We start from the raw sequence: 19,428 nt of genomic DNA, 5'->3' as shown, positions 1-19,428 counted from the left end.
TGCAGCTCAGGTCAGTGTGGACCCCTCCCTCCCGGCACCTTCCCTCTCCCACCTGAGCTGAGCTTTTCTGCAGTGCCGCAACATCAGCTTCTCAACACTGTTCATCACCTGGCCCCAGCCTAAACCTCCTTGTGGGCCGGATATTAAATCAGAAACAGCCCAGGACTGCTTCTGATGATGAAAATTTAATGTGCAACAAGAGAAAATAAAGAAAAAGCAAAAAAGGAAAAGTCTGTCTTGCCTAAGTGTGGACGTCTCTCACCTGAACAACGGCCACGGGAGAGCCAGGGCTCTGGCAAAGCTGGAAACTGGCACCAAACCTGGCTTGTGGAGGAACAGCTCAGGTGGAATAAACACTGGGAAAAGGGAAATTGAGCCGTGGATGTACCTCTCTTATTGCACATCCCCTGTATCTCTGCCTTGGATGTAAAAAACCCCAGAGACATCCAAGAAGGATAAGTAAGTGTGAGAAGAATAAAGCATTCTCCTCCTGGAGGTGTCTGATTTGAAGACCAACACTGCATTAACTTGCAAAAACTGCCAATTAATTAATTTTTTTTTCTACAGACAGTTAAATTCAGGCTAACAACTGGAATAAAAATCTCACTTTACATATCTGAGATGGCTGCTAGTGATAACAACCAGACTGCTACATTAGTTTTAATTATCTCAGCTTGCAAATTGAGATCTTTCAGGAGAACTTTGTGTTCTCTTGTTGGCAGGGCAGAGATCAACTAAGTGTATTAAGAAGTCAGATATTAAAAAGTACTTAGATAAATGTGGTCGATATGTGGAGTCCAGCAATAAATTTTTATCCTGAAAACATAGACAATATTCCACAAAAACAGTGATTTGTCCCCAAACTTCCAAATCCAGTTCCAAACTAACATCACATTTTTCACCTTTTATAGGAACTAACAGTACAATCTTATGAAGAGTCAATTAGGAGTAAATTCAAGATAAAGGAGAAATTGAAAACATCAATTTCAGGTGTCCTCAGCGACATCTCATTGCCAAAGAATCAGCATTTATACATTATTCATTTCTTGGTGAAATTACGAGCAGAACCCCCCAAATTTGAAGTCTGCATAATCAGGAGTTGCTTAGGAAATTCTTGGCAGCCGTGTGCCCGTAAGAACAAAGCTCCAACTGTGAACAAAAAAGCCTGAGGAACACGCTCTGCAAACCCCTAAATACTATTTCCAGCCTAGAATTCAGACATTTACAAGCAATTCTGCCAGTAAGCAGCAGTAATTTTAGTACCGTGTTTGTTTCCAAGTTCTTGAAAGCACCTACTCTGTGTAAAGGACTAGGAATAGCAGCTACCATCTTTACCCTGTCTACAGCAATTACATTTTTTCCCCCCTTGAAGCTCAAAAAATGAGGCACAGACTGAATGGGAAGCGAGGAAATTTTTCTAAATTCCCCCCCTTTCAGCATATGGTTTAGTTTCAGTTTTTTCCAAGCTAGGACAATATGCTTTCCGGGAGACAGGATGATGAATGCTTAATTTTGGGCTCAGTTAAAACAAACAACTTTCTCTAAAAGCACATGCTTTGCCTCAAAGTGACATTTGGTAAAAGCCTCGGTGTCCATATTATGTTACATCACTGCAGGTCAGCTCTGTGACTGACACAGAGCCACAGGACCAGGGGAAAAGGAGATTTCCCTTAACCCTCTCCTGGCCACAGCTCCTGTGTGCTCTGAACACAGAATTCAGGTTCTTTTTACCCCATTTCTTAATCTCTTTGCACTAATCGAGATAGTTACAAACTTAAGAGATGCAGAGAATTTTGTTTGTTGAGAATGAATGAAAACACAGACAACCTCCCCCCAAGATTAAGCCAAGAAAGAACATTTCCGGCTGTCTGTCTTTTATGCTGACATGCCAAAATCCATCATTTTTTCCCATCAAAACTCTCAATACAAGCCCTGCTTGGGTGTCTCAGACACTTTAGTGTCACATCCTCTCCTTCCCAGCACATTTTATAGGGAAAGGCCACTTTAAAAACTCATTATTTCTGTGATAAGTATTCCCCTGTACATCCAGGCTCCACTAAATTTACATTTTACCATTGCCATTCACCTTTAAATAGTTATTTAAGGAGGCCAAAGCTGCTTATGCTCCCAGGGTTGAATTAGGTGGCCGAGGCCACAGTTTGGCTTCCAGCAAAAAGGTGGGAGAGCAGATGGATGCACTGGGGTGCAGGTGGGCAGCACCTCCCAAAGGTGGGGTTTAGTGGGGGTTGAGCCAAGCAATTGCACAGCACTGCCGGGGCAATCACCCCACAGACTCCAGAGGAATCACCCCACAGACTCCAGAGGAATCACCCCACAAACTCCAGACAAGGCTGGAACCAAAAAAATCTTATCAAGGACTGGTGTCTCCTTGGGAAGCCATAAAAGAACTGAGAAGGCACCAAACACACAAATTTCCCCCAAAATTGGCTGGGCACAGCTCTTACCTGCTCCTGTGAAAACCCAGCCCTTCCTCCAGCAGCTCCCGTTGGCTCTGCCTCCCTTCCCCATCCCGTTCAGAGGATTAAACCTTCTCATCAGCTCCCAAATGAACCCAGCAGTGCTGACCCCTGTGTGATCCTTAACCCTTGCTGGGCCCTGTGGCACCTGCAGACCCCCCCTCAGCAGATTGACAGGGGCAAAACTTCATTTTTACTTGGCAGCTTTACTGTGGTGGGACTGTGTGGAGGCTACAAAGTGGGAAAAGAGAGCCAAAAAATGATTCTCAAGTGTAGTCACAATGTCAATAAAAGCTTTGCATGGATTCAGTCACACTGGAATTAAATTCGTGCTGCTCCACTCACATTTGGAAGGACCAAAATGCTTCAGGTGTGGGCCAGTCCTGGGTTCTTGGGGTAGAGAGAATTTTTTCTGTAGCATCTAAGACTGGTTCTGCTCCATGACTGGGGTTGTGAATATTGATACAGCATTTTGTGGCAATAAATAGGGAGTAATAAAGTTATCTAGCCCTGATTACTGAATTTGATGAAGGATGCCTGAACATTTGATAATTATGTGCCTTTTCAATACTGTGAAGCAGTGGCTAAAAATAAAAAAAAAAATTAAACAAAAATAGGAAAAAGATTGCTTCAGCTCAATTTTACGAGCAAATTTTTCCCAAGCAATTCTTTTCCTTCACTCGTGGCAGCCATTGCCAGGGCTCAAAAGCTGCAGAGAGAAAGCTTCCTGTGATGACAGAGTCCCAACATTTGGGCTACTTCAGCTTCATTTACCGAAGTAATAAAATCTCAGCCTTTAGCAGCTCAGAATCCATTTCTCGAATCGACTCCAAACTGCTGACAGCAAAAAAAAAAGTGAAAACTCTGCCGCTTAATCCCCACTTCCCTCCTGTTTTCCAAACAACTCCAATGAAGTAACCACAGACATCCCTGAAACTGGGGAACTAAGATGAGTCTGCAAAATTCTAATTGTGTTTTAATTGTGTTCAGGGTCTGTCTTTATCATTCCCTGTGCCCTGTGATAAGAATAAAGGACCTTGCTGCTGCTCTGTGCAAAGGTAGGTGAAGGGGCAGTGCTGGATTCTGCATCACCTGCTCACGCTGGGATGTGATAAAGAAGGAATTTGGACTTTGTCCCTTTCCGGTTTAAAGTCAAATCTCTGGTGCTTCCTGTGCAGGAGGCTGCTTTCCTCTGCCCTTCAGCAGGTGACAACTTTAATAGGAAATGATTAAGTAAAAGCAAAGAGTGGTGATAAGAGGTTTATTCTTCTTCGAGGCTTTTGATAATTTGTTTTCAGAAAATGACACTTCTTTAAGGAATTTGTACGCATCTTCAGCCTCCGTCAGGGCTGCTGCAGAATTTCCTGTTTTTGTGTTCTCAGAACTGCTGAGCTGCTGAAGTTGCCAGTAAAGCCCAGGGTGTGTTATCCAGAAGAGGTGGAGTCTATAGCAAATCCAGATTCTTCACTGATATTCTCAAAGAGCGTGAGACTGTACAGAATTCAGAGCTATTCCATCTCCAGCCTCACACACGGGGTCAGTCCCCACAGCCACAACCCCTTTGTGTTTATCTCCTGTCACACCATCCTTCCATGCAGGAAACCACGGATTTTGTTGCAGGAGTGGCTTCAAAGCCAGCTGTAAACATTTACATATAAAAAGGTATTGAGGTGCTCTTAGAACACGTTGTGGGTGCAGAGCTGTGAAACACAAACAGTGGAAGTCAGGTCCTGTCTCAATGTGAGCAGACTCAACTCCTAAAGTGAAAGATCTTAAACTTACGAGGGGCAAGGTCCTGGTCACATTGCAGCTGGAAGCCTGCTCTGAGGGTAGACACAGGTCTGGCATGGCCAGCAGGGCCAGAGTCGGTGCTTTCTGCATATTCTCAGAGGAGTTTATGGCTCTGCAGCCCTCCCTGGGAATGCAGAGACAGGGGGAGGTGAGCTCAGCTCCTGGGGACAGCGGGATGGACACCTGGCAGAGAGAACCTCATGGGGAACCTGCTCTTCCTGAGGGGCAGATGAATATCTGTGTGTTGGAAGCCAGCATTTCTTACATGAAAACTTGCAATTTCGATCCATTCCCTTTTATATTTATCAGACGGAACTACCTGCTTAAAGTCCTTCCAAAATGCCCACACAAAACTCTGAGATCCATGAACAATGTGATCTGCTTCAGTTCTGCTCCAGAGATCCCGTGCATAAAACCAGAGTTTATTTGTTGACAACAGGGTCTAAATGCAATGCACTGCCTTGGCTGCTCTTTTCCTTTGTCCTGGGCTGCAGCCTCTGCCCCAGCTTTGATTTCCAATGACTTGTTGACCTTTCCTGGGCCTGGACATGAAAGCTGCACTCTAATGTTTCTTGCATCACACGTGAAATGTGGAATCTCCGCTGAACTGAGGATGCTTCTCCTAAGACCTTTCTTCCTCTTGGGGCTCCACGTGTGGCTGCTTTATGGGAAGGCTGAGTGGCTTCTCCAAAGCTGCTGTTGCTGCTGTTAGTAGGAGGAATCAAACAAACTGGGCAATTTCTGCGTGGGAGGCAGTGCCAGCGCTCAGGGTTACTCTATTTCATCTGCAAGGAGAGCCCTGTGCCATGAGGGCACCCCCAGCCACACTCACTGCTTGGCTTGTTTCTCTGCCAAGAGGATTTCCTGATTCCTCAAATCAGCCCCTTTGCCAAGTGATAGGGTCAGAGCACGTGGTCAGCAGCCCTGATTGCCTGGGAACACAGGCTGCAGCCAGCACAGGCCTGCTCCCGAAGCGGGGCTGGGGGAGAGCTGCTCTCCTCCAGAGAACGCCTGGCCCACCCATAATATAATATAATATAATATAATATAATATAATATAATATAATATAATATATCAATATCCTGTAATCCAGTAATATGCACAGGAGTCACTGATCCTGCCCAGATGGACAAGGAGGGGTTGTGAATCAGGTTGAAAACCTGTGAGCAGTCACCATGGAGTGATATCTCTTTATAAGGCATGAAAGTGCCAGGGAGGGGAGCAGAAAGTGCCACTCTAACTAAAGAACCTTTGGTCTGTGCTCTCTGTGTACAGAACCAGCAGCAAGTTTTGGTTGTGCACCCCAAACCTGCAGGTTTGCAGAACCCAGAGCAGAAATCCCACTTAGCTGCAGGGGCTTTTCACTTCTGTCCTCCCTGACTAGTTAAAAACATAATTCTGCAGAATTTACAGAATTCTCCCTTGGTTTCCAGGTATAATCGTCACTGAAATAAAGAGAGAATATCAGCTATTCCCTCCACAGGCAGGGTTTGTATGTGTTGATTTATGCCTTAAAGTCACATTAATCACTAGACCACAGGGATGTAAATAACAAACTTTGTTTGAAAATTGAGGCAGCAACTGATTTTTTTTTTCAAAGGATAAGTATTAGTTTATTTAAAGATAAGGATGTCAAAATATACAGTATTGTATCATTAAGATCAGTGTGGATTAAAATGTCAGGCCCATGGCTCCCTGTACAGGCTAGGATTGAACAAACAGAAATCTTAATTTTCTGTAAAATTTATTAACTACAGTTATTACAGGAGTTTTGTGAAGCAGAGAGCTGCCTGGGCAGCTTCGATTTTGGTTTTTATTAGGATTAATTACAAGTATGGATATAAACAAGTATCAGGATAAACAACTAAGTTTCCTATGATCTAAGGAACATTAATTCCAGGCTGGCAGGCACAGCCCGGCGTTAGGGGACGTGGGTGCCCTCTTGTGTCCTATTAGAACCTTAAATCGCTTTTAATTTGTTATCCCACTTCACCCGGCCAAGAGAGGAGCTGCCTCAATCACGTCAAGCCTTTGCATTTTAGCGTTTTAATTTACATTAATAACCAATAGGAAGTAGGACTTTTTCACCACTGATTCTATCAGACTGAAGGGTTCAGCTCTAATTTCAGCTCTGTTGAAACCCCACTAGAAGTGGCTCGGCTGTTTTTACATTGAAGCATAACATTTATCCAAGGGATTGGTGCTTTTCCTGGCTGCTTTCAAGCTCTCTAAAGTGGAGGATTTGCTGCTCGTGCCTCGCTCCCCTCCTTTGTCACGTGCTCTGTTTTTCTGCCATTTATTTCATTCTCTGCCACCCTCCTACCTGACTTACTCTCCCCTCTACACACTTCAAACCATCCACATTTCTCTAAACACATTTCTTGGGGAACTTTAGAGCTGCTTTCCAACAGGTAAGGAACAAACCCTGCCAACGATACACCTGCAATGATACCCCAGTGTTTGCTTTATCCTTGGGCATTTGCTGACAGCCATGGGAAGGAAAAGGAGTCAATTCCACTGCCAGGAGCTCCCAGAGAGCTGCTGAGCCTCCCTTCAGCAGCCACAGGCAGGCACTACTTGGATTTCCCAGCGGGGAGGATGGACACGGGATCTGTCTGCACTTCTGCGTCCGACATCCTTTTGGAACCCTGTGGAACAAGAGAGACACCTTCAGAAACATTTCCAAGTATTTCAGAAAGGTCAAATCTGGAATTGTGTCGTAGACTTTTGCTACCAGAGATTTTACACTGATTTAATCTCCCCGCTTCTCTTAATTTGCTCTTTGTTTAATAAGCACGAATATATGAGCACCACCTATATCATGAGAACCTCTGCCTGTGACTCTGCCTAAATGAGGGGGTTATTTTAATATAATTTTCTCAATTGGCATGGAAACAATTGTTTCCAGGAACTGGGCTCACATACCAGAGCCAGGCTGCTGTGTGCCTGTAGTGTTGTAGTTTTGGCATAACTTTCTCTAAAATTTCCCCACCCTAAATGCTTCAGTGCAACTCTGCTCAGAGTCCTTGAAGCATGATTAATGGTGTACTACAGCCAGCCCTGCTCTGCTCTAGGTTAAAGGAACATTAAATACTTTTATGCATGACAGGTATTCGACAATGTTTGAGTGATAAAGCTTCTTTTACACTGCAAATATAATTCTGGGTTTGGAACCTATCCAAGACACTAATCCAGTTTAGATGAAGGAAATGTATAGCTCTAGCTATACCAGCTACGTTTTTCACTAACTGACAAAAACTTGGCTCTGGTTTAAGGTGCTTGACCTAATTTTGCTGGCCTTGAAGCTGCGAAAACTTCAGCAAAACGGACCAACAAACACTGTTTGAGGTCACTGTTATCACAGCAGGCTGTCAGTGCTCTTCATAGCCTAAATCTTGCCATGCTAAGCAGAAAATGCAGCACGACAAAGCTAAAGGTGACTCTGTGTGCTCTCCCGAGGATAGGAACTGGGCAGAATCATCTGTGAATTGTCCTTTCCTGGAAACCTGAGCCACCGCTTCAGGATGATTCTGTGTCAGACATGGAGAGTGAAAGGTCTCCACTTTGTCATCCCCTTCAGGGAAGCAAAAACAGCGGGGTTTTTTATACTGATTAGGCTCCACCTCACTGATCTTTTAATGTTTCACCTTGGAGGATCTAAGTATGAAAAAGAGCAGCCAAAAATCACAATGGACTGAAAAATCCCATCTTAAACTGACTGCAACCTTGTGCAGCTCAGCTGGCTGCAGTGGCTTTGCTTCTGCTTCCCCTGATGTTGAGTTTGGAGGATGCTCTAGAGCAGAATAAAAAGGTTTGGCCATTTACAGGTAGCAGCAAATCCATCATTTATCCATCAAACAAAACTAAGCGAGCTACCCATTCCAAATGTTTCCAGAAAGCCTAAAAACCTACACATCAGGTAAAGATTTCCCACATCACAGGAGTAATGGGCTCTGTCAGCTACAGCCCCTGTCAGAGCATGATGAAGTCACCTCTAAACTGATCTAGGAAATAAGGTGATCCATTTTCCCTTTCTTCCTATACACGGGTGGAGGGAGGAGACAGGAGGGGAGGCTCCTTGGAGATAATCCCCATTCTGCCTCTGTTAGCACTCGTTTCGCAGAGGTGTCGCGCTGTTTGCTCACTGCAGTCTCCTGCTGCACCCATGCTCAAGGTGGTTGCTGATTACAGCAGGAAGCTCTGAGGGAGACCGGCTCATGATTCTTGCTGAACTGGAATTTCCGAGCCCGGTATGTGAAAGAAAGAACTTTGTTCTGCCTTTGAAGGGACAAATGCCAGCTCTGCCCTGGGATTCGGGAGCTCAGGTACCACCAGCTCACGGCTTTGTGACAGCGAGGCTGGAACATGCTGGTTTGGGCAGAGCATTTTAAAGTGCACACACAGCAAAATCCTGGGACTGGAGTATTTTTTTCCCCAGGTTTTGCTCAGGAACAGCCTGGGTCAGTGCAGCGCATACTCTGATCAGAATAAATCTGAATACTTCTCACATGCTGAGCACTCGCAGCTCCTGACAACGGGACTGTGAGTTATTCCAGCTCAGGAAACAATGTTTTTCATCTTTTTTCCCCCTCTTTCTTTCTAATCTAATCTTTCAAAGACTCCCTAAATACATTTGCTACAGCTTATAAATTAATCTCTTTTACCATAGGAACAACCACTGGACTTTATCTCTGCTCAAACCCTGCAGTCGGGCAGTGATGCTGTTTGCTCACATAAGTGGCTCCAGTTGTAGCCAAAATTCCAGCATTTTTAGCCCAACTGGGAGCAGAGGCTGGAGCTGCAGTGTTCTCATCTGCATTCCTGCACTGTGACATCCTCTTGCTCTGTGCCCTTTCCCAGGGGAGTCGGGATCCAGGAGAGGGTGGTGGTAAAATACAGAACAGGAGTTGTTCAGTGAGCACAGGCTGGGTGAGCTGCTGGGTCCCCTCTTAAATATCTCCTGCTCCTATTTTATCCACAAAAAGCTGAATTTTTCTGCTGAGCTGTTCCCAGACAATCGAGCTGTTATCTTGAAATGGCAGTGCTGGCATTGGTTGGTGTGTGTGATCTGATACTTTTAGATTAATGATTACACCTTCCTGGGGCTCCAGCTGATCACCTAGGAGATGAGCAGATTATTTTTTAGCACTGCAGAAGGAGTTTCATAGCTCTTGGTAATCTTGAGGATATTCAAAGAGAGGTAAAAATTTTCCATGAGGGATTTCCCATACACAGACCTCATTGTTGTGTGGTGTGCTGCCACTTTAAAAGGACAATAAACGGACCAAATCAGCTTTACTCTTGTCAAAACCTTCTTTTTTTTAAGAGCCATCTTCTGTTAATGGAGAAGGAAGCTGCAGGAGCACTCTTGGCCTCTGTAATTGCAGCAGAAGATAAGGGGCTGTACAGCCACACTGAGGCAAGCAAAAAAAAATCTTACAGAACCTCTCTACTTCCTCTACATTCATTCTGTGTTTTATTTCTCAAATGGTCTTTTCACCTCTCACAATCTCCTCCCTTGATCTAAAAGCTTCTTCTTGCCCTTTCAATCTGAGACACCTTTCCTCTCGCTGTCTTTCATGAATTTTGAAGGTGTTTCCTCACGAGCTGGCACTGCTTCAGATCTCCCTTTCTGGAAGAATTCTAAATTTGTGTCTTTTGTTAAACTCCACGGAGGAATTTTGGATACATCGATGACACCACACAACAGGAAGTGTCACTGTCAGCAGAAAAACTCTTTCTCACACAGCGAGAATTGTGCCAAGGGAAGGCTCTCAGTGTTTCATTTAGAGAAATCTCCAGCCCAGAGAAACAAATCTCTGTTATGTCCATAAATATCACATTCCACACGTGCACCAGTGCTGGGCACAATGGAAACTCACACAGAATTTGGAGGCAAAAGGGGCAAAAAAGAGAAAAATGCACATGAGGATGGGTTTGATGACTTCAGTCAGCTCACAGAGCTCTGTAAAACGATATCCTGACTTTTTCACATTGTGACAAGTAAAAAGATTTCTCCTTGTGGCTTCACTGAGAGCCAAGGTAAGTGGAAGCCAATTAAAGTAGTTCAGGTGAACTCCAGCACTTCCTTGCTCTATTGAAACCCCAGAAAATCCCACTGATTCACAGTGAACCAGGATTTTACTCCAGAACTACAGGGTCATGGCTGAGCTGGTGCTAATTTATCCTGCAGAAAGTTATTTTTATCTTTTTTCCTAATTCCCCTTGGAATATGTCATTACTTTGGTGATGCAAATCTCCCTCTGTAGGATCCACAGTAATTCTGTGAAATCTATGCAAATCAAACACGTCTTAGGATGTGGAAAAACATCTGCCTGTGAGTCACCCTGCTCTGCACGGCAGCTTTACAGCCCAGTGTCCTACAGATTTTTAACTCTGTCACCATTTCAATCTCTATTGTTTGACTTCTCTACTTGAAGGGTTGCCCAGCTCTGTTTCTATCCCAATAACCTTAGAAACGAGGAAGGAAAAAAAAGCTCTGTGAGTTTCTCAGGGTCGCCAGATTCACCAGGAATCACCACAGATAACGCTCACATTTCTTTGTGTCTTGAAAGCTGTGATGGAGCTTGGTTTTCACACGAGGTTTCCAAAAGGTGCTAAAAATGACCCCACAGTGGATTCATTGCTGCTGTGGCAGAGTGAGGGAAAAGGAGCATCCTTACAAATGATTTAGGCCCCTGAACATGAACAAGTGGAAAAAATAAATTTCCATCTCTTTAACGCGCTGTGGAATCCCCAAACCACCGTTGGATCAGCAGCGCCAAACCTTACGGAAATTCAGATTTTTTGTGTGCTGAATTCTTTCATCTCTGCATTTCAGGTTTCAGTGAAGGGGGCCTGACAAGTTTAACCTAAGATCTAGCAAAAAGCAAGAATTAAAAATGCCATGTGTACTTTTGGTGTGCTTTAGTCTATAACTGTTGGCTAACATGAGGTGCTTATCTTGTGGCCCCTGTGTTGCTTCCCATGCACCCAGTGCCTTCTCTTGATTCTTACCTCGCAGGGATTTGGTTCTGCAGGGATTTGGTTCTGCAGGGATGTCCCAGCTGCACCCCCATGGGGGCAGGCAGGCTCCTCTGCCAAACCAACCCCACCTCTACTTTTCCTTAATTAACACCCTGTAATTCGTAGGTGGCTCAGCACTACGGGGACATTGAGTCATCCCCATAGCCAGGGCTGTGGGAACAATCACAGCTCTCCCTGGGCAAACCATCCCTGCCTGAATCAGCACCCCGAGGCCTGAATTTTCCTGCCTTTCCCAAAATCTCGCTGTTCTTTGACCCAAGTCCTGCTGGTGAAGTTGCTGCACAAGTCCCCCCTGACCAGAGCCTGCAGGCTGAGCGCTTAAATCAGCTGGAAAATGGCTAAAAAAGGAAGATAAATTAACGTACAAGGCCTTTAAAAAACCCTCCAAGGGACTGCCTCTTCTCTGTCTTCTTGTAGGAGGGCTCCTTGGCGGCGTCTCCGCCGTTCTGGATGGAGTCGGAGTCGGCTGCCGGCTGCTCCCGAGGCTCCGGCTGCTCCCTGCCCTTCTGCTTGCCCAGCTCCACCGTGGACTTCTTGTCTTTGGAGCCCTCTTTGCTCCTTTGGCCCCCAGGGTCGCTCTCAGATGGGGCAAGAGGCCTCTCTGTGGCGTTTAAAGTCTGCAGTGGTTTCAAACAGGGGTTATTTTTAGTGGGGAATAGAAAGAGTTTGGAAGGAGATCCATAAATATGTTAGAAAAAAAAGTTTTTAAAAATGAAAGGCCACCTGGCAGGGAGCAATCCTGCTGTCCAGCAGGTTTTCATTTACAGAGGTTGGGATGAACTCCTGCAGTGTTGGCTCAGGGAAGGACTCCCAGGGAGCTGATGGAATTACATGAGCAAAGACTGCAAGATCAAACCATCCCTGCGTGGAACAACTTCATTTATGTGTGTGCTGAAGCAGCTTGAGGAAGCAGGGAGCATGCACAGAGAGTCACTGCCCACTGAAACACCCCCAGGGTTTGCACCCCAAGCAGGGAAAGAACCCAAAAAGTGCAAGGAAAAGATTTGAGAGAGGAAAAAAATCAAAAGACCCCATAAAGCAAAGGATAAAAACAAATTCCCTGTGAAACTGCAACACCCCATCCAAAAATGAGCAACACAGGGTTTGGCTATGGAAGGCCAGAAGATGGTAGAAAATGTCATGTACAAGTGCAAAAGAAGAGACAGAAAATCTGCCAAAAAACCCACAATCACAAAGCATCTATCTAGAGTAAAAGGGAAGATCCTGGAACCTGGAGAAGTTCAGGATACATTTGAAGTTCACAGAAGAAAAAGTCATATCTGGCAAACAAAGGATCAGACAATGAAATTGTCACTGTTTGGAAAGTAGTAAATGAGGATGTTTTTGCCAGGAAATCTGTTTGCAAATGGGACTTGATTTTTTCTTATGCAAAAAAACCCCCATATGGCTTTATTTATTACCATCATTAAAAAAGCACGAGATTGCCATGTTGAAAAGCTGGAAATCTCACATCTGTCCTCAGGACATGGCCCAAGCTTAGTGCTTGTGCATTAAAATAATGTGTGTTTTTCCAGCTTTGGGAATTTTACCATTAGTCTTGAAATATTTGGTGTTCTTCTAAAGGCCTGGGGTTATGTGCTTACACAACAGGCTTAGCTTTCATTCAAAGCAAAAACATTTTTAGATATCATGATTTCAGAGAAAACCCTGAAAGTAGAAACTCTAGAGAGACAGAATGCAGGAGAGCATGTGGAGATGGAGGGGATCAGTAGATTCATAGCTCATTAAAGCAGATTCAGTAGGGTCACAGGAGAGCAGAGGCGTGGTCTGGGGCTGCACAGACACCACACACAGCCCACCTGTGTCTTGGTCACCTCACCTGGGAAATTACACCTGCTTTGGAGTGCCCAAGGGATGCAGGAGCTCTCCCAGCACAAGGATGAGCACAGAGCAAGTTTAATGTTGTCTCTGGCTCAGTTGAACTCTGGGAGCCCTGAGCTGCTGCCCCAGCAGTTGGTTCCCAAGACCCTTCTCACTCTAATTTGCCTCAGCTCACCTTTGAAATGATTCTTTGGTGCAGTTGCAAACGTTCACCTGCGCCTCAGCAACAACCACAGTGCCCCAAAAGCAGCTCTGGGGCTGAGCCCAGCACTGAGCCCAGAGACAGCTGAGTTCAAAGGGGCCAGAAGAGGCTGGAACCCTCAGAAACATTCTGTGAAATCTGTGGCTTTGCTCTGTGGGTGTCAAATGAGAGCCTTGCTCCCCACACGTGCCTGAGACAGCGCTGCAGCCAAGGCAGAGTGGTCCCCATTGCTGAGAGCAGGCTGGGCCTTTGATGTCAGGCAGACAAAACACTTTAAAAAAATATTCATAATACATTTTCCAGGCAAAAAGCCGCCCCATCAGATAATCTCTTTGAGGTGTTTCATATTAACCTTGAAAGGCAGGAAATTGGCATATTTGATATCGATGGGAGCAGCTCAGGAAATGCGAAGTGAGGCCTACGAATAATGAAAGATGTTAATGCTCCTTATTCCAAAGGGGAGCTGCTCCTGGCAGATTGCTCTGCCTCCCTCAACATTAGCAGGGACACTGAAATGAAAACAGAAAAGATGGGCAGTATTTCCCCCGTTATCTTACAGGAGACCTTGATCCAAGGCTGATTTTTAAGCCCAGAATTTCTGCGGGTTTTGGAGTGGTGCTGAAATTTCTGGAGGGTACAGAGTGGCAGGGATGGAAAGGGGAGAAGAATCACAGCATTCCAGAGACACTGTGGCATAGTTTAAGGAAATCCTTTCAAAGAAATCCCCTAAAAAGGAAGAAGTCAGCAGCAGATCCAGTTTTCCTTGGGCTCCTCTGTGTAATAAAACTGTTCGAATTTACACCAGGGCAAGGGAGAGAAGGAGGAGGAACAATAAACTGATTTACAAAAATGGAAGCAAATTGGCTGCTCATTAAAATAATAAAATAGATCCAGGACTGTAACTTTTGGTGTCTTACCCAGACCACTTCACAAAACTCCTGTATAAAAGAAGGATTCAATGTCACAAGACAAGACCTTCTATATTTAGGATGCTTTTAGAGACATAATTCATAAAAATTAACCTCAGTGTCATCAGACATTGTGAAAATAGGAAGAGAGAGAAATAATTTTACAGTTAGTAAAAAAAAGGAAATTCTGAAATGTCAGTTTTGAATGCAACTTCGGTTTTTCTCTTAGAGGAAACAGTCTATACCCAGAACCTTGTTTTATCTCTCAGTACTGAATGCAATTCTTCTGCATATCTTGACTTGCAGCAGATGAGGGTTTGACTCTCAAATTAACAGCATTTGTACTTCTAATCAAAATATGATTTTTCTGAAGCCTTTTTAAAGCCTTGAAGTATAGAATGTAAATATCACACCCAAAGGTTGGGTTCACCTTTTATGAACATGGAAGAAAAAAAAAACAGAACAAGAAACAAATATTTTGATGGCTTTCGTTACATTGCAGCGAACAGTTTTCATTCTCACTTTCATTTCTCTTTTGTAGAGCTTCCACCTAAATTATTCTTTCCTCAGAAGGCAAGTAAATTAACAAAGTCAAAATAATTCTGTGTGTATTTAGTTCCACTGCCTGAGCTGAGGCACTCGCAGAAAGTCAAATAGCAGCAAGAGAGGGAAGAAGACTGAACATAAATCCACTAATTATTTTAAGAAAAGGAACATGATGTTGACTCTTTAAAATCTTGTTTAATATTACAAATAGATAAAAGAAGCAGATAAGTGAGGAGTAAATATATGAAGCTCAGTGAGGGTAGCACTTTTCTCTCAGGGACTTTTACATTTCAAGAGGCAGAGCTGAGTGGAAAGAGGTGGCAAGAACCCATCACCAGAGGATGAAAAAGTCCAGGCCAAAAATAAAAAGTCCACTTACATGGGGGCTGGGGCTGGGGCCATCTGCCTCTTCTGAGCTGGGTGTGCCTCCACCACCCTTGACTGACTGAAATAACAAAGGGTCCTGTTTGAGGCATTCAGCCTGGATGAAAGCTCACAGGAATCAAGGTTTGAGTTTAAGCCACTCTTTACAACAAAACCAGGCATTGTAGCAACTCCACTTTGGAAACATCCCCATCTCCAGGGTGGATTTCGCTGCTTCTTTTCTGTGGGATTGTCTCTTGCCAGTCAGGTTTCCCACTAAGGTCTGAGCAGGGATCACTTCAGCCACTAAACAAGAACCTGCTGTCAGCTCTGCCGCTGGAATTTTCCAGGAAAGAGCTTTTCCTTGCTCTTCAGAGCCAAATCTGTCCTACAAGACCTAGTGGGACTTCTCTATTTATCCACCCTACTAAGCTCATGTGATGGGAATATAAAGCCCACTCATCTTTAGAGGGATGTTTTTATATTTTGTCCTCAGCATCTATTTAATCCTGATTTTTGCGTTCCAGTTTATTCCTGCAGTCCTTAAACCTCTAAATAATGATCCTCCTTGGTTCCTACTCTTCCTAGCCTGGACAATCCAAGCAGAGCCTGAGGCTGCAGCACTGGAAGGTCACGCAGAGCAAACCTTGACTCTGAAATATCTTTTTAAGGTAAAATCCCCTGTTTCCACCTAGATTTAAAAATGAGAAACACCTGTTTGACCAAAGTGAGTAAATAGTACAAGCTTTGTGAGAATTAGGTTAAGCTTAAGTTACAATCAGTGCTACAAAAGAGACAACAGGAATGAGCGTTTGTAATTAAAAATGTGTTGGAATGTTCAGTGTGTTCTCCTGGGCACCACAGAAGCCACAGAGCTCAGCAGCAAAGCGTAAAATAAACTCCAGGATTTCAGAGTGCCCAAATTTAAATGTCATTTTTCATTGCAGAAGTTCAATGAAAACAATGAAAGGATGTGACTTTTGTTCTAAAGATAGCTCAGGCGGAATTGTGGTTTGCTGCAGCTCGTACATTTGTAACTCAAAGCACAACAGCATCACCCCGATCCCACAAACGGTGTCAGTGCTACTCAGACCCTGATTTGCCTATCAAACCACAGCAAATCAATACATGGCAGCAGCAGGAGAGAAAATTAAACAACCCCAGGACAATTAATGGCTTTTGTGGGGAAATTCTGTCTCTGGAAGGTGCCGCTGCTGAGCCTGGTGCAGGTTTGTGCTCATGGCGCTTTATCTGTGCAGGAGACTGCAGAGGTGGAGGGGAGGAAGCACAGTGTGGTCTGTGCTGGAGAGAAACCCGGTCCAGAGTGCCTGAAGATGCATTGTGATAAGATCTACTTTGCATTTCTGTTTCAGCAAGTCCTCAAATGCCTTCAGAAAAAAGAGTTTCTGCTCTAACAGCAATCAGTGTTACCTTTTCCCCTATAAACACTCCAAACCAGGAAAAAATACCCTGCTTCAGCCAGCCTCTCTAATCCACCTCTTCTTTTCTCTTTTTTTTTTTTTTTGGTTAAAAATAACAGAGAAAAGACCTTGAGGTCTAGACAAAGCTCCCTCTTGCTGCCAGTGAGACGAGTACAAAACAATCCCAAGGATTTCTCTCCAGAGCACTGCTGACCTCTTTTCCTTGCCTCTGGTCACTTGGGATTGCTGCTGGCCAAGGCTTCCCAAAAAGTTTTCTGCAGCAATCAGGGTGGATTGGGATGTTTTTCAATGGAGGAGGGTGGGGACAGCCAATACCTTGCTGCATTTTCATGAATAGTTGCAACAAAATAAAATTTGTTGTTCTCGATTCTAGATGCTATTTATTGCCCACGAGTTTGATTATGTGGGGAAGTAGGGCAGCACAGAGACTGCAGATGATTTGGGAATGATCTTCCTCTGGGAAGCAGGATTAAATTATACTTTATGCCTTTTTCCCATCTGATGGACCTTTGCAGCAGTGACTGCCCCCTTTCCTTTCTCGTGCCAGTTTACCTGACCTACATCAACTGCCAAAAAAAGTTGTCCCGCTAAGAATACAACTCGCTGAAGGCAGCACAGGACAGGTCACAGCACAGGGAGGTCTGACAGCACCGTGGCCAGCGGGACACGGATTCGGAGGCGGGTTTGGAGATGGGTTTGGAGATGGGATCCTCCAGGAGCATCCACCGTTTGAGCAGCGGAGCATCCTCGGTGTGGCCACCTCGGCGGGGAAAGGGCCACCGGAGCCCTCGGGACGTTCCGGGAGGAGCCGCGAGAGGGAGATGCAGGACGGGGAATGCGCGGAGGGATGCGGGGAGCAGCTCCAGCCGCGCATCGCGGAGCATCGCTCGTCCCTGAGCCCTCCCAGACAAAGGCAAAGTGTTTTCCAAGCCTCGCCCCCCAGCCTGGCAGCGATCGCTTCTCTCTGAGCTCCCGAAGGGAAAAGCTGCTCTTACCAGCTTAAAAAACTTCCTCAGGTTTGCCTTGGGGGTTTTGCTCTCCGCCCCTCGCGGTTTCACCTCGGCGGCTTCTGCGCTCTTGCTCTCGTCCCTGTCGGGAGCCGCAGCCTCGAGAGCCACCTCTGCCTTCTCATTGCTGACAGCCTCTGCTTCTTCCGAGGAGTTCTGGGGTTGGGAAAGAGAGTGGAAAACACATTCAGCCTCAATCTGTGAGGAGTTGGTTGGGTTTTTTTTAATTTTACAATCAAACGGAGCACAAAAGCATCCTCAGCTTCATTGGTCTCTTCATGTTGCTTCAGGAATTTGATTAATCCCCATTGAAAAAAAGTAAATAAGGGTTAAAATCTCACCAGTTAATATACATTAAAGGAATAACCTTTCTTGAGTTGCCGGTTCCCAAACACAAGACTTTAGCTTTGACTATGATTTTAAAAGAACTTAAATGACATTACGTACAGCAATGCATGTCCTGAGAAGATGACACTAAAGTAAAACCAGTAAATATGAGAAAGATCATACCCAGGAATTTGCACACAAAAGAAGAATTAAGATTAATTAAAACATACCGTGGGTACAATTAATTGCTAAAACCTGACCTTGGACCCTTCCAGGGATCCAGGGGCAGCCCCAGCTGCTCTGGGCACCCTGTGCCAGGGCCTCCCCACCCTCACAGGGAACAATTCCCTCCCAATATCCCATCTAAACCTCCTCTGTATCAGTTTGAAGGCATTCCCCCTTGTCTGTCACTGATTTATTCTTGTTTGTCATCACATTCTTTTATTTGGACTCTGCAACTTTTATTTTGAACAATGACATTTCCTGTTCCCCTTTTACTTTACAGCAGTTTTTCTGTTGTCATCTCCCTTTCTGAGCAAATAAAATCCCAATTTCTGTCGTTCTTCATATGGAAGCCATCCAATATATTTACTCAATATTCTACCTTTTAGTTCTGTCATATTTTGAAGTTGCAGGGAACCCCACGTTCAGGAAGGGGGCTCACCATGGACTCCTACAGCAGCAGGAGAGATTTTGCTTTGTTCCTGACTCCCCTTTTGTTGAAGAAACAACATTTTGGGGGTGGGGCAGCAGGGAGAAGAATGATGAGGGAATAAATATTCCTTATCCCCTGCTGCCTGAGATGGCTGCAGCACATCCCACTTCCCCGTGGAATTGTAGATTTAATTTATATTTATGACCTGATTTGAGATAATCAATCTACAATAATTTTACTGTGGATCTCTGCCTATTCACACATCCATATCATCAATTCCCCATCTATTTGCTGGAAGGAAAGGATTCAGTGCAGGAGTGGAAACAGCAGCTCAGTAAAGCAGAGCTCAGCTCCTGGGAGCTCATCACTCCGAGGGGGCAGGTTGGGATCACGTTGCTGCATCCCGAAGGAGTTTTGTCTCTGCAGCTCTGGCTCTGCACTGGAATTGGTGGCACAACCAACAAAGGCACCCTGGGAACGAATGCCAACTTCCAAAATCCCTGTCCAGTTAAATGAGGGTTAGTCAGCCATTCAGACACTGAGTTGTTTAAGGCATAGGGGATTTTTTGCACATTTCTTCAGGAAATTCTTCTCCAGGAGGAGGGAATGGCTTCACACTGAAAGAAGGGAAATTTGGGTTGGATATACAGAGGAAAGCCCTCCCTGTGAGGAAGGAGGGAGGGGAGGGTGGGGAGGCCGTGGCACAGGGTGCCCAGAGCAGCTGAGGCTGCCCCTGGATCCCTGGCAGTGCCCAAGGCCAGGCTGGACACTGGGGCTGGGAGCAGCCTGGGACAGTGGGAGGTGTCCCTGCCATGGCAGG

At 45.0% G+C, this 19,428-nt stretch overlaps 1 protein-coding gene across 6 annotated transcripts in view; it reads right to left on the bottom strand.

The window, feature by feature from the left end:
* Nucleotides 1–5,854: 5,854 nt before the first annotated feature.
* Nucleotides 5,855–19,428, bottom strand: part of BCAS1 (breast carcinoma amplified sequence 1) — a 36,078-nt gene continuing 22,504 nt past the window's right edge. For 4 of the 6 annotated variants that reach the window (XM_032127163.1, XM_032127160.1, XM_032127159.1 and 1 more), the window contains 4 exons: nucleotides 17,615–17,782; nucleotides 15,194–15,259; nucleotides 11,682–11,933; nucleotides 5,855–6,917 (listed from right to left, as the gene is read on the bottom strand). In XM_032127163.1, coding sequence (XP_031983054.1) covers nucleotides 6,843–6,917; nucleotides 11,682–11,933; nucleotides 15,194–15,259; nucleotides 17,615–17,782 — 561 coding nt within the window. In that variant the 3' untranslated portion in view covers nucleotides 5,855–6,842. The remainder of the gene's footprint in view (nucleotides 6,918–11,681; nucleotides 11,934–15,193; nucleotides 15,260–17,614; nucleotides 17,783–19,428) is intronic. The other 2 variants (XM_032127161.1, XM_032127164.1) reach the window with 2 other exon arrangements.

This window comes from Corvus moneduloides, chromosome 17, assembly GCF_009650955.1.
Source record: "Corvus moneduloides isolate bCorMon1 chromosome 17, bCorMon1.pri, whole genome shotgun sequence".
NCBI lineage: Eukaryota > Metazoa > Chordata > Aves > Passeriformes > Corvidae > Corvus > Corvus moneduloides.
The sequence above is the reverse complement of the archived record's forward strand: the minus strand, read 5'-3'. Positions and strand labels throughout refer to the sequence as shown.